This window comes from Nothoprocta perdicaria, unplaced genomic scaffold (assembly GCF_003342845.1).
Source record: "Nothoprocta perdicaria isolate Ctin4 unplaced genomic scaffold, notPer1 scaffold_261, whole genome shotgun sequence".
NCBI classification, from domain to species: domain Eukaryota; kingdom Metazoa; phylum Chordata; class Aves; order Tinamiformes; family Tinamidae; genus Nothoprocta; species Nothoprocta perdicaria.
The window spans coordinates 757,733-777,778 of NW_020455490.1; the positions used below are offsets into that span (position 1 = coordinate 757,733).

Consider the following 20,046-nt stretch of genomic DNA (forward strand, 5'->3'; position numbering starts at 1 on the left):
AAAAAAAAAAAAAAAAAAAGCAAAAGTCAGGGAAGCAAATTCCTCTTAAAGAATGAGGAGTCGTGCCTGACTCCTGAGTAAATTTCATTTGCAGTTTATTTTCTGCATCAGTCCTAATTGCATATTTTCCCCTTTAATCTATGCATTGATAGAATCCTGTGGAAAAAAAAGTGTTAAAAGATCTTAAAGATGTCAGCAACCTTGCTTTTTTTGCTTGTTTGTTTTAAATTTAAGCACAAATGATTGCCTGATGCAGTATGAGACAGTAACCCTCTTGTCCCTGCTCATATTCCATATAGATGTATACATATATATATATATGTCTGCACACACATATATATATATGTATAGTTATCTGACTTCAGGTTAGCTTTGCTGATGAGAAAACTCTGTGGGCTGTGCTGTTTTGTCTCTTTTGAACCAGCTTTAAGGGGCAGCTTTTGCTGAAGGTTTTTCCATGTCTAAGGCCAATTTTACTATTTATTTTCTTAACAATCTAATAATTTTCTCCTTTTTAAAATATGTCTTACAGAACACAAAGTAGTTTTCCTCTGCTAGAGTTGAATTTCAAGCACAGAATTTTCAAATGACGGTCTATTTCTGATAACTTTATTTTGGAATATTTAAAGCCAGATGAGATAACTAAACATAAATAATAACACATTGCTTACTTTTGCTATTTATTTCTGCCATACAGACCTTGCTCAATTGCAAAAATGCAAGAAAACAAACAAACAAGGCATGAAAGGCTGCTACACAATGGTCTCATTTTCTAATCTGCCCATAGGATCAGGAAAAGTATGCAGTGGCTTGTGTGATGTGGATAGCTTTGGTATAAAACTTGAAAAGCAAGAATTAGAAAATATTTGGCCTGTAAACTTTATATATAAACTTTAAATCTTAGATTTTTGAAAAATTTGTAGGTAGACTGTAGGTAGAAATTCAATAATTTCACAGTTACAATTCCCTGACTGTATTTTTCTTCCTGGGAAACTTCGTAGATTCTACAGATTTAATGCATATTTTGATTTGTAATACTAATTACGCTTATTGGTCAAAACATACATATTACTTCCTGCTACAAACTTCCATTTTGAAATAAGGTGTCTGCTTTAAGTCCCATAGCCTCATACAGCTGGGCACATGGCCAAGTCTGTAATAATAATATTAGTCTGGTTAAAAAAAGAAGACTGAGCAGCAAGAGAGTGAGTTTCCTGAAGCAACCAGTCTTGATTGCTGCTAATGCACTGAAACACCTGTTTTTCATATATCTTGTTTCCAGAACAAGGCTGCAGGAAGCTTTACACTCAGTGCATGTGTTCATCAAATTAACATTATGGTTTATATGAAAAGTTTAGCTGCTTAGAAGTACACTCAAGTCCATGAAAGTTGGTAGTTCCTATATTGCTGCACTCAGGTAGAATGGGTTAGAGGAAATCATCTACTAGGAAATCATCTTATCAGTTATAATATTAATAGATATCAATGAAAAGTTATCAATTAATTACAAAAATACACTTAGGAAACTATTCTGTGTACTGTATGGAATACAATAAGACATGGTCTAGCATTTAGTTATTATATGAATTGCCTTTGTGAAAAAAGGTGTGTCTTAAAAAAAAACTCAAAGAACTTGAAAGCTACAACTTTAGAGCTTCATAATTCGTGGTGTATTAAGATATTGTTGTATGATTATAAATGATCATAAAAAAAAGTAAAGGTAGAAAAAAGCCTTCTCGAAAGTCATTTGCAGTCTGCAGTGAGGCCAGCTCAATTACCCTGCAAGAGCTTTCATGTGATATGACATGGAATACTMAATTCTGCAGACACCTCCAGTTTGCTTGACTTGAAAGGAACAAACAAGTGTTTGTCCCCCAACTTTCTCTTATTGTCTCTGCGAGAGGCAGTTTTGAAAAACAGCAGAGACTTGCAGAGAGAAACTGATAGCTTGGGTTTTGTATATCCCCAAAGAAGTAGAAAACATTTTTTCTTTTTTGCCTTTAAGCTAGATGGTGATAATGGCATCTGCCAAGGGACTGCATCTTATCTTTCCCTCTTGCTTTTTTGGGTAGAGTTATTCCAACAGCCTTAAAAATATAAAACAAACAAACAAACAAACAAACCCCCTCAAACTCAAGAATTACTAAGAAATTCCGCATAAAAAAATGATTTCTGAAACAATGGGGAAGCAGTGAATTCAGGCTACACCTTGTCTTTCTACTGCTGATACAAATCAATTTTTGAGACACCTTTCCCCCCACCCTGTAAATCCTGAATTCAAAGAACACTTGCTCGTGCAAATGCATAGATACTCCAGGAACAGACCTATTAACCTCAACACAACTATCAGCACCTCTCACTGTCTGTAGGATTCTTTTTTTTTTTTTTTTTGCAGCAAGCACAAGATGATCTGTAAGCAATATAATAATCCCTCCCAAACAGCTACACAGATTTTTTAGGCAAGATAACACCAGATGAGTTATTTTAAAAGGCATTTTCCATGAGAAGGAGCACAAAGGACAGTGGTTGGCTATCAAACAGCAGGAGCAGCCCAAAGCTAACTAACTTGAGAGAAGGCTTCTGGGAAAGAAGAGCTAAAATAAATCCACCATCTATTTTAAAACCTTTTTGTAAAATGTTATAACGCTTTTACCTCTGCTACATGTCCTATAGAAAAAAAAAAGAGGCTGTGAAATATTTTTCAAATAAACCACTGATCATATTCATGGTTAATACATTGATGTATTAAAATTACTGGTGAAATCAGTCTCCTACATAAACCTCACAGCATCTTCACTCTGTGGATCTTGTGAGCTTACGAAAAATCGTAGTGCTTCATTAAACTTCAAACTTTCTTCCCTCCCAACTTTGTTTTATGGTATACGAGCTACGCRTAACGTATGCAGCTCTCACAAATCCCACTGTACCTAAGTTTTTCTGCAGGGCACAAGCCCACAGCGCCCAAGGAGGCAAGTCTGGAGCAAAGCCTGCAGAAACAAGCAGAGTTCCCCAGCGAAAGGAGTTTTGTCACTGGCCATGCCGATGCCCACTCGTGCCAACCTGYGCCCCTGGGGTAAGCTTGGTAAAAGATGGTTGTGGCTGCTGTAAGGCCTGCGCCAGGCAGTCAGGAGAGACCTGCAACGAGGCGGATGTGTGTGACCCCCACAAAGGCCTCTACTGCGACTACTCCGAAGACAAGCCTAGGTATGAAACAGGCGTGTGTGCATGTAAGTTGCTCTTTAACACTCTCCTTTTGAAATCCTGGAGGGTGGGTCTGCACAGGTGAATGGTTTTGAAGGAAAAACCCTTGCAGGTGCTGCACAGCTCTGCTTTCTATGCACTGCACTGCTCAGAGAAGTATTGCTCACTGCCATAGGAACTGTCTTTAAACTTACTGTTTCTGCAGTGGAGAAATTGCTTCACTCAGCATAACTGTTACTTGCAGACATGTTTATGCCTGATTTATAAGTTAAGCAGCTGTAGATATCACCAGGCAGAGATTAAAAAGAAGGGCTTCAACTACCATGAACTTGACGCTGTAAAAGCAGAAAATTCAGTAGTGGATAATCATATTTTAGCACTCTGAAAGCAGAAGCCACATGCTCATAATGTGTTAATAACTCTTGTTTGCCATTTGCAGATCTTGTAGCTGTAGGATGTGAGCTCAATGGAGTTTATTATCTTAACGGACAGACCTTCCAACCTAACCCTCTGTATAAGTGCCTGTGTGTCAGTGGTGCAATTGGATGCACACCTGCATTCACACCGAAACTAGCAGCAAGGCCCTGCACCAGGGTCAAGGGCAGGAAGAAGCCTGGACAATCCAACTGTGACCCTGGACAGCACAAACAACTTCAATCAACAAGTTACAGACTCATGTCAGGTGTGCCTGAATGAACTGGTAAACCTTCCCGTAACTGAGATTCATGCAGTTTAGTGTCCCAAAAGGGTAGGAGAAGGCACTTGATCATGCACTCGTTCCTCTCCCTTCTCCGGCAGCCAGGCTGACAACACGCACTGTTCTTCCATCCCACACACTCTTTTCTCCAGACTTGATGGGTATGAAAAACAAAAAGCCTTTTGGCTTTGTTGTKACTGAGTTGGCCAAAGTAGCCTTCAATCCATCTTTCTGCAGACTTCCACTRCTCATCAAAAGACCCATCAGGGTTGCTGGTGTGCAACTGCTTTGCAAATTAGGAGCTTRCTTACTTCTGTGCTGGGAAGTCCTGTGACCACATACTAAATTGATATGATTGCCTCCTTTTCCAGCAGAAAGCTACTACTGCTGTAGTAGCTTCCTTTAATTGTTCAAAACTTCTGGCCATTGCAAGGACAAAGGTCTGCCCAGTGTCTTTTCTATTCAGTCTGATCAAAAATACACGGCAGCTTACCTGCACAGCACTGCTAGGATCAGCTCTCCCCTCATTCCCTTCAACCTTATTCTTGCTCTTCAACTAACACCACAGCAGCCTTGATCACTGTATGAAAGTACCACTGCCAGCAGCAGCTAYTCTGGCCCTTCCCTGCCACAGCTGCCTATGCTGCGCTGCCTCCTGCCCCAAGCATGYGTGCACTTACATGGGGAACCTGAGCTGCGTAACACATACATCAACTGACATAAACATACAGAGCATACRTGAGTAGAATGCAGAAGGTCTGGGCTGATGGAGGCGTTTGAAAACASCAGACAACCTTAAAAATGAGGAACTGGACGTGTGCATTCTCCTGACCTCCCTAAATATGCTGCAGTATAAACTTCATTTTCACCCTATTCCCCTCAAAAGAAAAGTACTTTGAAATACTGTTTCAAAATTGGGCTTTTCTCCTTCACATTCAGAGTGCAAAATTAAATTAGTATAAACCTGTGCATGACTTGCATGAATGTTTCAATGGACTAAAATTTATTTTGAAAGTTGTCTTTATTTTGCTAGTGTGTACACCAATTGTTAATTTTTATTTCATTTTACTGCTCTTGATTTGCTTTCATGGTTTCCTTATGCATTCTATTTACCTATTTTWTATATATATATATATATGAATRTACTTAGATCATTTTTTTAAAAAAACATGCTATGTATAAGCAACTATTTAACATCATTTGCCAAATTTTGGCCTGCTTGCTGCAATGGAAACTCAGTGGCAAAACTCTTGTACAACTTTGCTTTTGCCTCACCTTTAGATTTACCTGCAAAAGCATCCTCATGAAGAGAAATCAAATGCTTACCCTTTCATTTTCAATTAATCCCTTTGGGCCTGTTTCACTGCAAAAACTGTGTGTTGCTGTCTTAGCTTACAGAAACTTACCACTAGTTTTGAAGAAGAAGTGTCTAGTGCAGGCAACGCCTTGGACACCCTGCTCCCGGACCTGTGGCATAGGCATATCCAGCAGAGTGACCAACGAAAACAGCAAATGTGAAATGAGAAAAGAGAAGAGATTATGCTTCATTCAGCCTTGCCAGACTAATATACTGAAGACAATAAAGGTACTTTCTAATATGCAGTAATTTCCTCCTATAAAATGAAAATATTGAGATTAATGGAAAAAAAGGATGTTTTAATAATACTTACAAATATAAAAATGACTTTTTAAGAGTTACATAAAATGACTCTCTCCCTTTTGTACAAACCTTCCTGAAATGTGAGTTTCAGTCTTATCTTAAGTTTTCATTTGTAAGCTACAAAAATATATTTTCCAGCAAAACAAGGTACTATACAGAAATAAAAGGAGTGTTGATGCTGTCCTGATGCTCAGTTACTTAGGCAAGATTTTCCGTTTGTCWGCTGTTGTAGAAAAATAAGAGAGCTTCTAGAAGGGGTAGTTTTTAAGATGCTTTTATGTATGTAAAGTTCGCAATTTTTAAACGTGTTCTGTTTTCCATCTGTAAAAAAMCTCAGGCTTTTCTTTGTTTCTATATTAAAGATTCCAAAAGGAAAAACGTGTCAGCCGACATTCCAGCTTCCTACAGCAGAGAAACTCATTTTTTCTGGATGTTCAACCGCACAAAGCTACAAACTAACTTTCTGTGGGATGTGTTTGGACAAGAGATGTTGCATACCTAGTAAGTCCAAAACGATCACTGTGCAGTTTGAGTGTCCCAATGAAGGCTCCTTCAAGTGGAAGATGATGTGGGTAACATCTTGCGTATGCCAGAGGATTTGCAGTGATCCCAGAGATATATTTTCAGAACTCAAGATTTTATAAACACTTGCATCATTGACAGTAGGAATTGCAAGAGTGACAGCACATTCACGTCCTACAGAGTTAGCCTAAAAAAAAATTGAGCAACCTTTATAGTGAAACTACATATGTGAATATTCATTTGTTAAATATCACCTGCAATATGCATATAAAAGCACTTTTTTAAAAAACTTTTTATATGGGGAAATGCATTTGTGAGATGTATGCATATGCTATTAAAACTGTCAGAATAATAGTTTTTTTATTTAAAACAAAAAAAATGACAGCAAGACAGCTTTGTATCCTGCTAAAACATACACTGCCTAAAATGTCTCGTACATGTAGGTTCATAGATGCTCTGCAAAACCTACTATAAAAAGATTTTTTAATCTGTAATACCTCACCTATCAACCTTGATTATCAATATAGTATTTACTACTATGTACTGGTAAGACTAAAGCACAACAGTGCTGTCTCAAACATACACAAAATCAATTTAAAGCTCAGACTGCTTCTCATAGCAATTAATCTTTCCCTAGTACTATGGATATAAAAAATGTCCTTGCAACAAAACAAAGAATGGGACACAGATAGAAAACAGAGCTGCAAATTTTCAAGGAAATGCCTATTTAAAAAATGCTTTCTTCTTATAAAAAAATGCTCTCAACAAATATCCTCACAATATTTTATTGAATTTTGGCCTCCTTCATGGAAAATTGTGCTTACTTACACACCTGCTCGAGCCTTAAGAAATCACTGTATGAGTACATTCTGATTTGAAACAGCTTACTGCTGTCGTGCTGCTTTAAGATGATCAAGCTGGCAAGCACCTGGAAATAGTCGCATATTCTATTTTATGAAATTTCTTACTGTAATATAGAAGTCAGTTTACCTCAATAATTATATATTAAAACATCTATTCAATTTGCATTCTTTTAAGCATGTAATCTTTGTTCTCCAAACAGTCTCCATTGTGCTTGTTTCACTCAGAGGTACAGTACACTAATTCATTATCAAGTGCAACAGCTTTCATGAACATGTATCATTAAAATAACATATTAACTAATACTCCAATTACAATATTTGAAAGAAAAATGCTTTTTCTTGAATTTTCTGATATTGCCACTTTGGATCTCAACTGCAAATGCTCTAATACAGCTAGTAGTAGTAAAGTACAAAAAGTGCACAAAAATGTAAACTACAAACACTCAGAGCATTCACCACATTTCAGAGCCTTCTGAAATGACACCTAGTATACTGCAAACTTTAAGAAACCAGATGCATTAGAGGCCTGTTTTCATATTTGAAAACAGCATATGGCTTCTCCTTTTCTTACTAGTAATGCATTAGAAAAAAATATTACTGATAGCAGAGAGATTTCTTTGAAATAGGTCCTGCCTACAGTTTAATTTCTGAGAAGTCTGAGAACCAGGTTTTAGGAACTTCCCCTCTTCTTACAGCATGATGACAATTGTACAGTTAGTATGATGCCTCTCTACTGAGTTCCTCCATAATTAGATGCTGGAGAACAGTACATTTTCAAATTTTTTACAGGATGGGCCCACTACTTAATATGACCCTCCACTTCGGAGGGCTGAGGAAGCAGTTGTCCCAGTTTCATTTTGGAATGACAAGATGTACTTGYGGCACTCTGCAAGTCATTCTGGTTAACTGAAGCAGCTGGATGCTAGGAAAAAAAAAACAGAAACGTAAAGTAACAGTTCTTCCTTCTTTACACAGCTATCTTCAGTCTTGCTGGATCTATTCCAGGCCCATTTTTTGTGGCATCCAGTTCATTATACTCTTCTATTAGGTCAGACAAAGATGATATGGCTTCAGAGAAGCAGCTTTGCTCCATCCCGTCTATATGCAGATAATGGTGAAGATGAGCCTATGGGAATAAGAAATTCAGCTTTATTCCTTTCTTGGCACCTGTCTTAATTCATTTACCTCTGGAAGCATCGTTTAGCGCACGCCAAAGAGGGTAGTGTAAAACATTATTGAAGGCTGATTTACAGACTGGTTTCATCCCCTGCTAATACACTTGGCAACTTTAGCAACATTCTTCTAAGGAGTTGCAGGTGATGCCACTGGATTCTTCTGGAACTTTTCAAATTCTGACTTCTGAAGCGACACTTGAACAATTGGTAGGTAGATCTGTTAGATACTAACCCATCGCTCAAGAATATATGTGTATTGTCTTGTAGTTGAGGTAAATAAATGGTTTACTTTTTAGGCAGCAGTTGTTGAAATGATTCCTTGTTATGAATCACGAGTTGGGCTGGGCTGCCACTTCCTTTTGTTAAAATTCAGATTTGTTTCCCAGTATCACAAGATAGAAATGCTTAGTGGCTATGAACACTGTATCAATGACAGACTCATACCTTTTTCTTGTAGAGCCTCATGAATCTGTCTTTGAGTTCCATAAAAGTTGGTTTTACACAGGTGTTGTTTGCTAAAGCCAGAAGCGAGTGGGAATGGCCCACAGGAGGTACTGAACACAAACCAGTTTTCCAGCCTTCTTGATTCCAGGAGACAAAGTGCAGAGAAGGCTTCAACCTGCAATTGAGATGTYTAGATGCACATGGAACATAAAGACGACGAAGCTTGATTTTCCTTGGCTAATAAACAGTCTCAAAAGGTTGACTTTTAATTGGATTTCTTAGTGTCGAAAGCTTACGACTAGCATTTTGCATCAAACGCTTCAGACTTTGGACTAAAATTGTTTATGTATTTTAAAATTTAAATACTTTTTATTAGTTTAACATATCAGTTTTTGAAAACCAAAGTTACAAGGCACCTTTCTATAAGAGGAAACATAAATACTTTGAGTCTCATCAAAGGGGTAAGTTAATAGCATAGAGGGACAGTCARTCTACCTACACTTTAGGTGTAATGTTTTTGACTCTGAAAATGTTTTTGACTCTGAAATTTTGTGTACCCGTATCTGCATGTAAAGTTCATTCTTTATTAGGAATTTGTCTGCCCTTCCTTTAATAGCATGATACAATAACGTAGAGACAGCAGTAAAGTGCTAACAACACACACCTGATAAAAATGGATGGCTCGCTGCCCACAAGAAAGACCTTCTATTAGAGCCTGTCTCTCCAACACCCCATACTGCAGGAGACCTTGGGAAGGCTGGGCTTTCTGCAGGTAGGAGGGGCACCTCAGGGACACCTAGGCAGTTGCTCTTATTTGGAAATCCAAGGATGATGTAACTATTCATGCTGATTCAAGCGAACTATTTACATTTTCTTCTCTTCTGAAGAGAAGAAAAATATTTTGAGTAAAATGGTTTAGCTTTGAAATTCTTCAGATGAAAAGAGCATTGTAGACAGCTGACAACAGTTGCTAGAATAAATACCATGAGTATTTTGTGTGGCATTACAAACCTCTCAATATTTCTGCGAAGATCTGAAACCTGAACGTTTCCTCGAACAAGAAGTGCACAGGCAAGGTAGAGACTGTGCTTCGGATCTGCTTGAATTAGTTGATGATCTCTGCTAAAAGCATCTGAAAACATCTGATCCAACCTGGGTCAAGAAAAAGCAGGATTACCTTATTAAAGCAGATTATCAAAGTTCTTCAGAACTCCCATTTTCAGAGACTAAAAGTTTCATAAAGTTCTGAAAATAAAGGTACACTTAAACTGTGAGTGGCAGGAAAATGATTCAATTTTTATATCTGCATACAAGGTATTAGACTTTTATAAATAGATCATATTTAATTTACATTAGAAATGTAACCAAGGTAAAAAAAGTAAATATATATATATATACACTTAAGTTGATTTAGCTACCTGAGGTTCTGGCTATATGACAATTTGAGCAAACTCACTGCTTGTGGAGGATTTGACAAGAAAATACCGAAGTTCTGCTGACCATTATAGAACTGATCATCTGCCTGTTCTGCTTCCCTGTCTAAAAGGAGCAATAAATCACATCACTACATTAATTTTGGTCAGTGATTTAGAAAAATGCAGCCTATATACATTTGCCCACTTACTCAAATTTTAGCCTGAATGGTTGTTTTAAAAGATAATGCTAGACTGTATTCTTCCTCTCTTATCTCCTCAAACAAGTCATATCATCATCTAACATTTAAGCCATTCATTTTTATTTATTCCAAATTATCTACATCTATCAGCCCTGTTTTTTCCTTCCTCAAATCACTTCTCCCAACAGTNGGGGGGGGGGGGAACAGAAACATACTGCTCTTCCCACCTCATTCCAAAATACCATAATACCATCCACTGTGCTCTATGTCAGTGTAACTGAACAACCCAATTTTAGGTGCTAATGTTTCCACAAGGTCACAAGAAGTGCTTGTGAAAGGATGGGAACAGGACCCATAAATAAAGAAATGGGACAGAGAGCATTCTCAATATCAGCAGGACAAATTTGAATTTTGCAGACTTCCAAAATTAATTATCTCCTGCCTTTAAAAATTTCATATTTTCTACACTTAGTTTGGCTGAAGAATGATTTTTAAATTAAAACTATAGAAAAATTTAAAATTAAACTTAAAATCTAAACACAGTTCGCTAATTCCTAATAACCTCTTCTTCCTACCTTCTAGCAGGTACATTAACATCAGCCAAAGTACACAGAGGAGTCAAACTCGAAACCAAGTAATGAAGTCGAGGAAAGGGAACCAAATTCATGCTGATTTCATTAAGATCCATGTTAAGTGAACCCTCAAACCTAGCAGAGCTGAAAAGACAACAGAACTGTTTTAAAACTATTTAAGTAAGTCACTTTTGTAATATAAACATTATGTATATTTTTCAGTTGTTCCCAAAAATGAAACAGTAAAGTAACAGATTTCAAGCATTTCATTTCAAGAAATGTGAAACTAACTACAAATACTGAATTTTCACACTGTGGAGATAACATTGCCATTTCTCATTTCTTGCATTTCTCAGAGCATAAAAATTAAGCATTAAAATTAAGACTTTTTTGGTTGTAGTCTTTAGCAATGTTATTCAGTATGTGGACACAAGTGCTTGAAACCAGTTTTAATACCTAGGCATAATAAAACATGCGACTTAAAATATTTCTGACAAACTGTTTAAGAAAAGCAGATCAATACTCTGAAGGTATGTTTCACCAGGAGTATGGATGATATAGGCACTAGAATGGTCTGATGACATTTATGAAAAAATACATTTGCCCAAGAAAGGTTCATCTCCACGGGCTCCATCCAATATTAGTCTTCCAAGTGGGCTTTTGCCTACAGATCTCGTCTTCAGCTCTCAGACTACCATAGCTACAGCAACATGACTGACATGTGAATCTCTCCTTACACTAGAAGGCTAAAATTAATTATTAAAAGAGGAAGTTAATTTAAAATTGAAAATAATCAAAATTCTTTGAGATGATGTAGGCCTGAATATCAGAGGTTCAATCTCCCTTCAGCAACATTACTTTTACAGAGAAATAACCTGTAACTTTACCTTGTCAGGTTCAGCAGCAAGTTGGCTATGATGTTATTCATAGCATCAAATGGCTTCTGCTGTACAGTTTTTGTACTGCTTGAACTTGATGTTACCAAGCTGTTTTGCTTCACAATTGATCCTAACTTTCCAGAATTGACCATCTGCTCAATTTTATTAACTATATCAAACAAAGACTTGGAGAAAAAGATAAAACCAGAAATCATATAAAAAGTCTTGAGCACAGAGCTTTCAAATTCAGTACCTCAATTTTTAATTTCAAATAATCTTAAAACTGAAAGAAAAACTAAGACAAGAAGTTTTGGTTCGAKGATTGTGCTAGTAAATCTGACTTTTAACCAATTCCAAACGACTTAAGTGTTTCTAAATGTTTGTTCCTTACATATCACAAAGGTACGCCTCAATTTGGATAAAAAAATGAATTCTCTTCAAATATTTCAAAATCTTATCTTCTAAAAAAAGATTTTCAATCTCTCATGAAAGCAAAAAGACATTCTTTAAATATATTCCACTTGCTCTAACTTTTTTATAACCAAAAAGTAATTCAAGTGAGTCAAAGTTAGATTCAAGAGTCTAGTTGCTTACGTGGCCTGATATGTCTACGATGCTCATGTCCCTTACTAGGGATGTCAAGTGTAGTGGGAGTGGGTTATTCATTTCCCTTGCAGCATTGTATTAACACTATACACACATAAACTGCTTAAATGATTTTTAAGATTCTTGTCCCAAGTAAATAGGAACCTTTCACTGTTTACCTTCAAATATACAGGAGAGGGGAAAAAAAGAAAAAATCACCTGAGACTACTTTTGAGGGTAGAAGAGTAGACTTTTGTTTTTGAAGATGAAAAAAAAAAGGTGAATTAAGTGATTACCTGATGAATTTCAAAAGCATGCAGGTGACTCAGATGTTTAATTATCAGTTTAAGAAATGAAATGATGCTTTTTAAACTTGATTCTAAATTCAATACATSGAAAGAAGAAACACACCCTATACGTGGGTTAAAAAAGTCAACAGAAATAGAATATTATTTCTTACTTCATTCTCTATTGGTAGCACACAATCTGCATGCTCATTAAGTTCCTTCATAGCCAGAACACTATTATATGGAGAAGTAATAACATCATCTTCACCAGAGGGGTAAACTGAAGTAACAAATCTATATACTTCTGGGAATTCATCTTCAAGCAAATTCAGTACAAAAGTTCCAAGACCAGATCCTGTCCCTAAAAATAATTATGAATGAGAAGACAGAACGAGAGAAGATAAAAGGTTTTCCATGTTCCCGGAAACATACAACTTTTCTATAATATCTATGAAAAAAATTTCAAGTATTCAGCAGATTGTGGAGGTTACTGGGACATAAATCTAGGCAGAAAATTATTTCTGTCTTGGAAAATTTAATTGACAAAAATATTTCTCATACTAGAGAGGATAAAATATACAATTTCAAAAACTTCTGTAACCAGTATGTCTTAAAAGTGCTGTAGTTCAGGCCAAACAAAGTCTTCTTGAGTTGGTCTTTTATTTGCTACCTTAAAAATATTTATTTGAATTTTGAAGGACATTATTCAAAAACATTGAACTAACTCTTCCTCAAATATGCCTATAAACTTACTTTCCCATTAAGGTTTCTTTAAAAAGCTTGCTCATTCTCTTGTCAAAATATCATACCCCTTTTGCCTCTAACACAGACTTTCTCTTATCTACACTAGGAGAATTAAACTGCAGATTCTCTGTCTTGGGCAGGTAACAATCTCAGCAGCTGACAATTTCATCTAGGAACAACACTGCAGTTTTCTACAATAATATCAAGAATAACTGCAGCATCTTTCAAATTAAATAGACGACAATAAAAAAGGCCTTTGGCCAAACTGTGTCATATTTAGAGCTATGTGCAGTGTTCACATCATAATCACTGATAGTACAAGATCGGTGCCAAAACACTGAATTTGTTCCATGTTTCTGAGGAGAAAGGCTTCGGGATAAGATAGCAGTAACAAAACTGGCACCGCAAAAGATTTTCCCTTCAGATTTATTAGCAAACTAGTTACACCAGAATCAAGGGGATTGTGTTGGAAAGAAGATAGAAAACATCTGAAGCCTCCTTCAAATCCTTCTTGACAACTCTTTGATCACAATTAAAAATGATTATGACAATGATGCCAGTGTTCTGAGACCACTGCCCCTTCTTTTGATCAGCATCATCACAACATTCCCATCTACTCTGCCTTGTTTTATATTATAAATTGTACTTTTTTGACAGTGCTTACTTAAGTTCATGATTACAGCTCCTCAGTTTTTAACAAGTAAAAAATAATTCCAGGTCCACATAATTGGACTGTGTTAACAGCTTTTTACTCTGTATTCTACAGGAGGTAGATTATTACAGTGATCTTCTTTTCAAGATCCAGGTTTTTCCTTTTCATTTATGGCAGGTATACTTGCACTAATCATACTTACCTCCTCCCATAGAATGGATTATAAAAAAGCACTGTAGACAGTCACAATGTTCTGCAGTTTTCCTCAGCTTTTCCACAATATTTTCCCGGTATTGACAGCCATAAAGCTTGTGACCTACAGCCCTGAAAGAAAGAAGAGTACTTAGAAATGTCCCCAGCAACCATCTTTCAGTGTTTCATTCCAGCTCCTTCTACTTCAGATTTTACATGTTATTGCTTAACAGTTCAGAGCTGGTGCAACTCCTGATTCAACAGAGCTGCAAAGCTGTGACTATGCCGYGGGACAGGAAAGCTGGAATGTGGTTTTAATACAGAGAATGCAAGCAGCACTGAATTCACAGTTTTGGAGCTTATCTTAGGATTTTGCATGAGAAAGAAATAAACACTCCTGTTGGCTGATCAAATTATATTCAAAATTCCTAAMAAATGGAAGTTATATACAGCTGAACAATGAGGAAAATAACTATGTAACACATGTATTGATCTTGAGKATTATGCAAGTCAGTTTTTACTTGCAATTTAAAAAAAAAAAATCACAAAACATTTTCAACACATTTTAGATGGTGTGACTATAGAATGCTTTATTCCCTGTACTGTGTTTTCCTCTCCTGTATTTGCTGATGATTTATTTTCCAGGGTGTAATATACTGAATATTATTAGAAATGCGTTAATATCTCAGTGAAAATTTGGAATTCATTATGCTAATCACCCATTTCCTGGATTTCTTTTTAGTACCGTAACTTGCATGCACAGAGCTGGAATCTGTAATGCTTAGAAATTAAACATATATTTGTTCATATAACTCGTTTCTCTTCCTACAGTAATTGCGCTGTCCCAAACTAGATTATGGCTTTGACTGAACAGTGGGAGCAGGTGAATGTTAGAGGAACAAAAATATAAATTACGCTCTTTAAATAAAATAGTTCAAAATGAAAAAAGAAGACAATGATATATTGTCGAAATATTCTTCTGTAAAAAGGTTTTCAAAGCCTTCCTCCAGACAAGAGTAACTCTCAAGTTTAGAATAACTCTGAAGGTAATATGTTGCAGCACTCCAGTAGGATGAGCCAGAAGGCTATTATTATCATTTCTCACTTCAAGTGCCATCTAATTAGTTGCTAAAAATGCTTTCTAAATATTTAGGAAAAAATYCTTCTCACCAGTTGTTTCCTGATCCAGAAACGTCTGTGATAAGCTGCTTGCTATCAAACACATCTCTCAATGGCCCCTGCAGAATTTCATTTACTACACCCTCCTCCATATCAATCAAGAGTGCCTTTGAGAAAAGTATTAAAATTCAATCAGTAAGCCACAATTCAAAATAATCACACATAAATAATTTTAAATTTCTTTAAGACAAAACATAAGTTGTTTCTACTGTGTTCAGAAAGTCCTGTTTTGCAGTTGCAGTTAACTAGGAGATCAGCTAGCAAAATTCAYCTTGACTGCTTTGCTAGAAGTCATTTAGTAGGACAGCATAGCAGATATTTCAATTTTTTAATTTTTTTTTTTTAAATACTTTGCCTCAGTATTTTGGAGAAAGGCAATTAAAGCATTTTTATGTTTAAAGGTTTGTTGTTTCCTAATCACTTAAGAAACAGATGCATCATAAAGAGGATCTTAAAGAGACTGACCCTTAAAAAAAAAAAAAAAAAAAAACTTAAAAACTCTTTGCAATATCCCCTACCATTTTCTTAAAATTATACCATGAATAATTTAGGAAGAATGGCTGCATTCTGCATTACTCCACTGTACCAAAGGAGTTATCATTTAAACACCTTTTGAGAAATATATTAATTAATAAGAACCTTACGGAAACTCCTACTCTGTCAGACATAGATATGCAGTGTAAAGAACCTTTATAGGTTCCCTTACTCGTGCTTTTAAAGAGCAGATTTTTCCTTTGGAAATATCACGACCATCTCCACCACTTCTGGGAAGAAGACAAAAAAGAAAAAAATCTCATAAACCATACTAGGAAATAAGACAGTGGATACTAGAACAAAATTCAGCCCTTAATTAACAATTCAGAAGACTGTTACAAAAATAAACAGAGACATACTGAAAATAAAATACTGCTATGAGTATTTTATGCTAGGAGCTGTATGCTAGGAGCTCAGAGTGCCCTAAAAGGAAGCAAATACCAGACCCAATCTCAGTGAGAAACATCCTAAGCAGCGTTTCATCTGAAAAGATAAGCACTGAAGGCTTACTTTCAGATACAGAGGCTCCTCAGTAGCAAGTCTACAAGCATTGCCAAAAGCATTATCTTTCATCTTAGCGTGGGGGATGGCTGCTGCATCGTGTAGCAGAACACAGTGCAGCAAGCAGCATTACTGGATTTTCAGTAGGGACAGCACAGCCCTATGCTACTGTCTGGGTCATGAAGGCAGTACAACTGTGCTAGCATAATACTTTGATTCACTTATTCTGCCATTGATATTTATTACTTCAAAAATCATGCTGTGCTGACAGCTTTTCTTTTCCCTTTTTTCTGGTTTATTTATACTGAATCAGTCTGGGGGAAGGGAGCATTAGATATATGTGTGTGTGTGTATATATATAAGCATATATGTATATACATATATATATATACACACTTGCAGGCAATATATTCCATCACATATGTTTTGCACAATGAACACTGGTGCCTTTACATACACAGGGTAAAATATTCTGGCCTGACTAAACTATGCCTACCCGGGGTGGGGGGAAGGTAGTGAAAAGATAACAACAAAAGCTGCTAGCCTCTAGGTAATCAACTAAACAAATAAAAAAGATTTAAAACTGACAGGTCTTTACAAATGGCCTTTTCTGACTATCTTCTACACAATTTCTCTTACTACTCTCCAATAAATAGTGCTAAGCTCATAGCCAGAAAGCTTACAATCTGAACATGACTAGCAAATTAAAAAGCTGACAAATCTGGCATGTCCATTTTGATGGAAGGAAAACCAAATGCATTCCAAATACTTTGAACACTATAGATAGTACTCTGAAAAGAAGACTAAAATGCCTTTTTTTTTTTGGATAAACTAAATGCAATCTGAAAAAAACCCTTAAATTTAGGTACTGGAACTGTTGATAAACCATGTTAAAACTCAAAATGAGCCCCTTGATAAAACTTACCTGGTATCCACATTCCTAAAGAAACTGCTTAATGCTTCATCATAAATTCCCTTCTGGAAGCAAACAACATGATATAAGATGAATATTTACAACCTCAGAAATTTTCAGTGCTTGTTTACCGAGTAGGAACTTCTGGAGGTTATCTGTTAAACCTCACTCAAATGGGGCCAACCTCTAAACTCAATCTAAATAGCTCTAGCCAGCACTAGAGAAACAGCACTTCATGGAAGCAACAACTTCATATTAAAACTTGATCAGAGGAGCTAATCAGGAAATTAAGTTTTCAGCAACTTAAGCAAATAAATATTTGTTTCCTATCTAAACGCATGGGATTTTACTGCAGATCTCAATGCAGTTATTAAAATGGTGCTTTTTAGCTGACTTGGTTCATCAGTGGTAGAATATCGGGACAGTTTCACACCTGTTGGGAAAGAAAAGCATATTACACAGTATCAGCAATTCCCAAACTGAGAGTTGATAGCAGGAACTACCAACTATCAAACTAGCTGAAACTTCTTGTTCCACCTGACAGCTGAATGCCACCCGACAAGTTTTACACTTCAGCAATGATATGGTTTTACAGACTGTTTACCATGGCCTCAGACACCTGACAAAGCAGAGTCTGGACTGTTCTTTCCTAAACTGGACCTAAGGTACTCCTCACATGTATTTGGGCTTTGTGAATTGCCTTTCTGTGAGCAGCTAAAAGGACTGCTCACCATTACCTTGGGCCGCACGTGCAATCTAGCAGGAAATATTGTGCTTATAGCCATAGCAAGAGGAATGAGGAATGACTTTTTTCTTTTTTTTTTTTTCCTCCTTTTATTCTCCACAAGCTGCTCAGCACTGTCACTTCACAGCATGGCATATGCTGGCATGGAAACATAGGGCAAGGTTGGGCACAACCGCTTTTTGGCTTTAAGGCCAGGGGCACCACGGTGCAAGTCTAAGACCAGGCACTAAGCAGCCCTCTCCCTTCACACACTGCCTCGCACCAGGGCTCTTCCAGATGGAGAGACTCCACACATCCGAGTTCGTTAGCTAAACTACATAAAACCCAGCGGGGAGCTTAGGGAGCAGCGAAGCGGCTTTAACCGAATCTCCACCGAGCTTCGCCGCCCCCGTGCCCGGGAGCRAGGCCTGGCCGCCGGGGGAAGCGGCGCCGTTACCTTGTTAACGGCCGCGTGCTCGCGCAGCGCCAGGTCCCAGAAGCGGCAGCCCACCTGGTTCCCGCACTGTCCCACTGCAACGGGAGAGAGACACGGCTCAGGCGCCGGGAAGACGGAGCGGAGAGGGCGCCCCCTTACCCGTACCGGCCCCCTTACCCTGCACCACCACAGACTGCGTCATGGCGGCCACGCCGAGCGGCCGTTGCTGGCAGTTCAAACTCGGCGCGCGGAAGCCACGCCCCCCCGGCGGGCGCGGCCGTTGCGGCGGGAGGGCTCTCGCAGCGGCGCGCCACCCCCCTCACTCCCCCCGCCTCCCGCCCGCGGTGGAACATCCCATCCGCCGGCCTGGCACGCAGCCGCGAGTGGAATATTCCATCTGCGGGGCAGGACGGGGGTGTCCGCAGGGGGAGAGGCGGGTTCTAAGGGGCGCGTGCTGCGGCTTCGCCTCTGGGGGAGCCATGTTGGTTGCGTAGGGCGTTGTTTTTCCAGGGACTTGGTCTGGGGGGAATGTGGGCTCTGAGAGTCGCAGCCAGGTCTCTCTTGCTTGTTTGAGGCTCTTGGAGGTGATAGTTGCATTAAAACAGCAGCTGGAGAAGGGCAGATGTTGAGGTGAAGCACCCAGGAGCCCCGGTCGGCCTTGGATGTGAACCTGTGGGGCTTGGAAAGACTCTCRTGGGAGCCCGAGTACAGGAGGTAGGGTAAAGACCTAAAATGAAGTCTTTCTGTGAGAGAACAGAAGTACTTACGTACAATCCAGTTCATTATCTTTTATGCCTTTTATTTACACAAATGTGTAATAAAATGTGCTTTTTTCCCCACCCTCCCCCCAAAAATATGTTACTCAGTGGTGGTGTGTAATGGGCCAAATTATATGAAAATATAAATTAACTTTAATATGAAAAAAAAAATGGGCACATAGGATGTTTTGATGTACTTCCTTGTCCCATTGGGCCTGCATCCAGCCATTACTGTTTTTTTTTTTTTTTTCTGTAGGCTCATTTTCATGATTTCCTGTACAAATAATTGCCCACAGCAGAAGCGGGTGCTCTCTCTTGTCTGTTGAGCACAGCAGCTTTGGGACTAGAAATGAGGGGTGAGAGGAATGCAGAGATGCTGCCCTCTGAGCGAGGTAAGTCTGGTGCATAGCATAGCTGTGCTGCAAAATGAGGTCAAGGATGTGCAACGTGTGAACATAACACTTACAGAAAGCTCCCTTGTGACCAAGACATTTCCACTCCCAGTGGGAGAACAAAAGCTTTCATTTTTTTTTTCTCAAAGATATTATTTGTAGTGCATGCATACAAACAAAGATTTCTCGGTGAAATTCTTAATAAAATTTGAAGTTAATGGTGCCCTACTCCTTTACTTACTCGAGAGAAACCATGATCCTCACTCCTGGACATGACCTGGGAACCTGTAGAGATCAAATGTAAGTGTCCAGWAACACATAGTTGTACAAAAATGATGGATTTTGGCCCGGCTTGGGCTAAAAGCAATGTAATATTGCTTATAAGCACTTTAAGGCTGTTTAGACTTGTCRTATTTTTTTGGTATTAGTGCATGATTGTGTTTCTTTATTCTTTCAGTTTTGTTATACTTGGTGCTTATTCTTTCAGTTAGCTGCAGTTTTTGTGCCGTGTCCTGTGAATAT

At 37.9% G+C, this 20,046-nt stretch overlaps 2 protein-coding genes across 2 annotated transcripts in view; one reads left to right on the top strand and one right to left on the bottom strand.

The window, feature by feature from the left end:
• The window catches only part of WISP3 (WNT1 inducible signaling pathway protein 3), a 6,334-nt gene extending 132 nt beyond the window's left edge, over window positions 1-6,202 (top strand). The window contains exons 2-5 of the mRNA XM_026040704.1: window positions 2,933-3,227; window positions 3,641-3,883; window positions 5,290-5,483; window positions 5,921-6,202. Of these exons, the coding sequence (XP_025896489.1) occupies window positions 2,933-3,227; window positions 3,641-3,883; window positions 5,290-5,483; window positions 5,921-6,202 (1,014 nt within the window). The remainder of the gene's footprint in view (window positions 1-2,932; window positions 3,228-3,640; window positions 3,884-5,289; window positions 5,484-5,920) is intronic.
• A 1,318-nt stretch (window positions 6,203-7,520) lies between these two features.
• Window positions 7,521-18,576, bottom strand: TUBE1 (tubulin epsilon 1). The gene is made up of 12 exons (XM_026040708.1): window positions 18,552-18,576; window positions 18,396-18,469; window positions 17,227-17,279; window positions 15,973-16,030; window positions 15,258-15,373; window positions 14,098-14,219; window positions 12,673-12,860; window positions 11,637-11,812; window positions 10,753-10,893; window positions 9,574-9,714; window positions 8,563-8,737; window positions 7,521-8,069 (listed from the first exon to the last, which is right to left on the bottom strand). The coding sequence occupies exons 1-12, from the start codon at window positions 18,574-18,576 to the stop codon at window positions 7,911-7,913; spliced, it is 1,428 nt and encodes a 475-aa protein (XP_025896493.1). The 3' UTR covers window positions 7,521-7,910.
• Window positions 18,577-20,046: the final 1,470 nt, after the last annotated feature.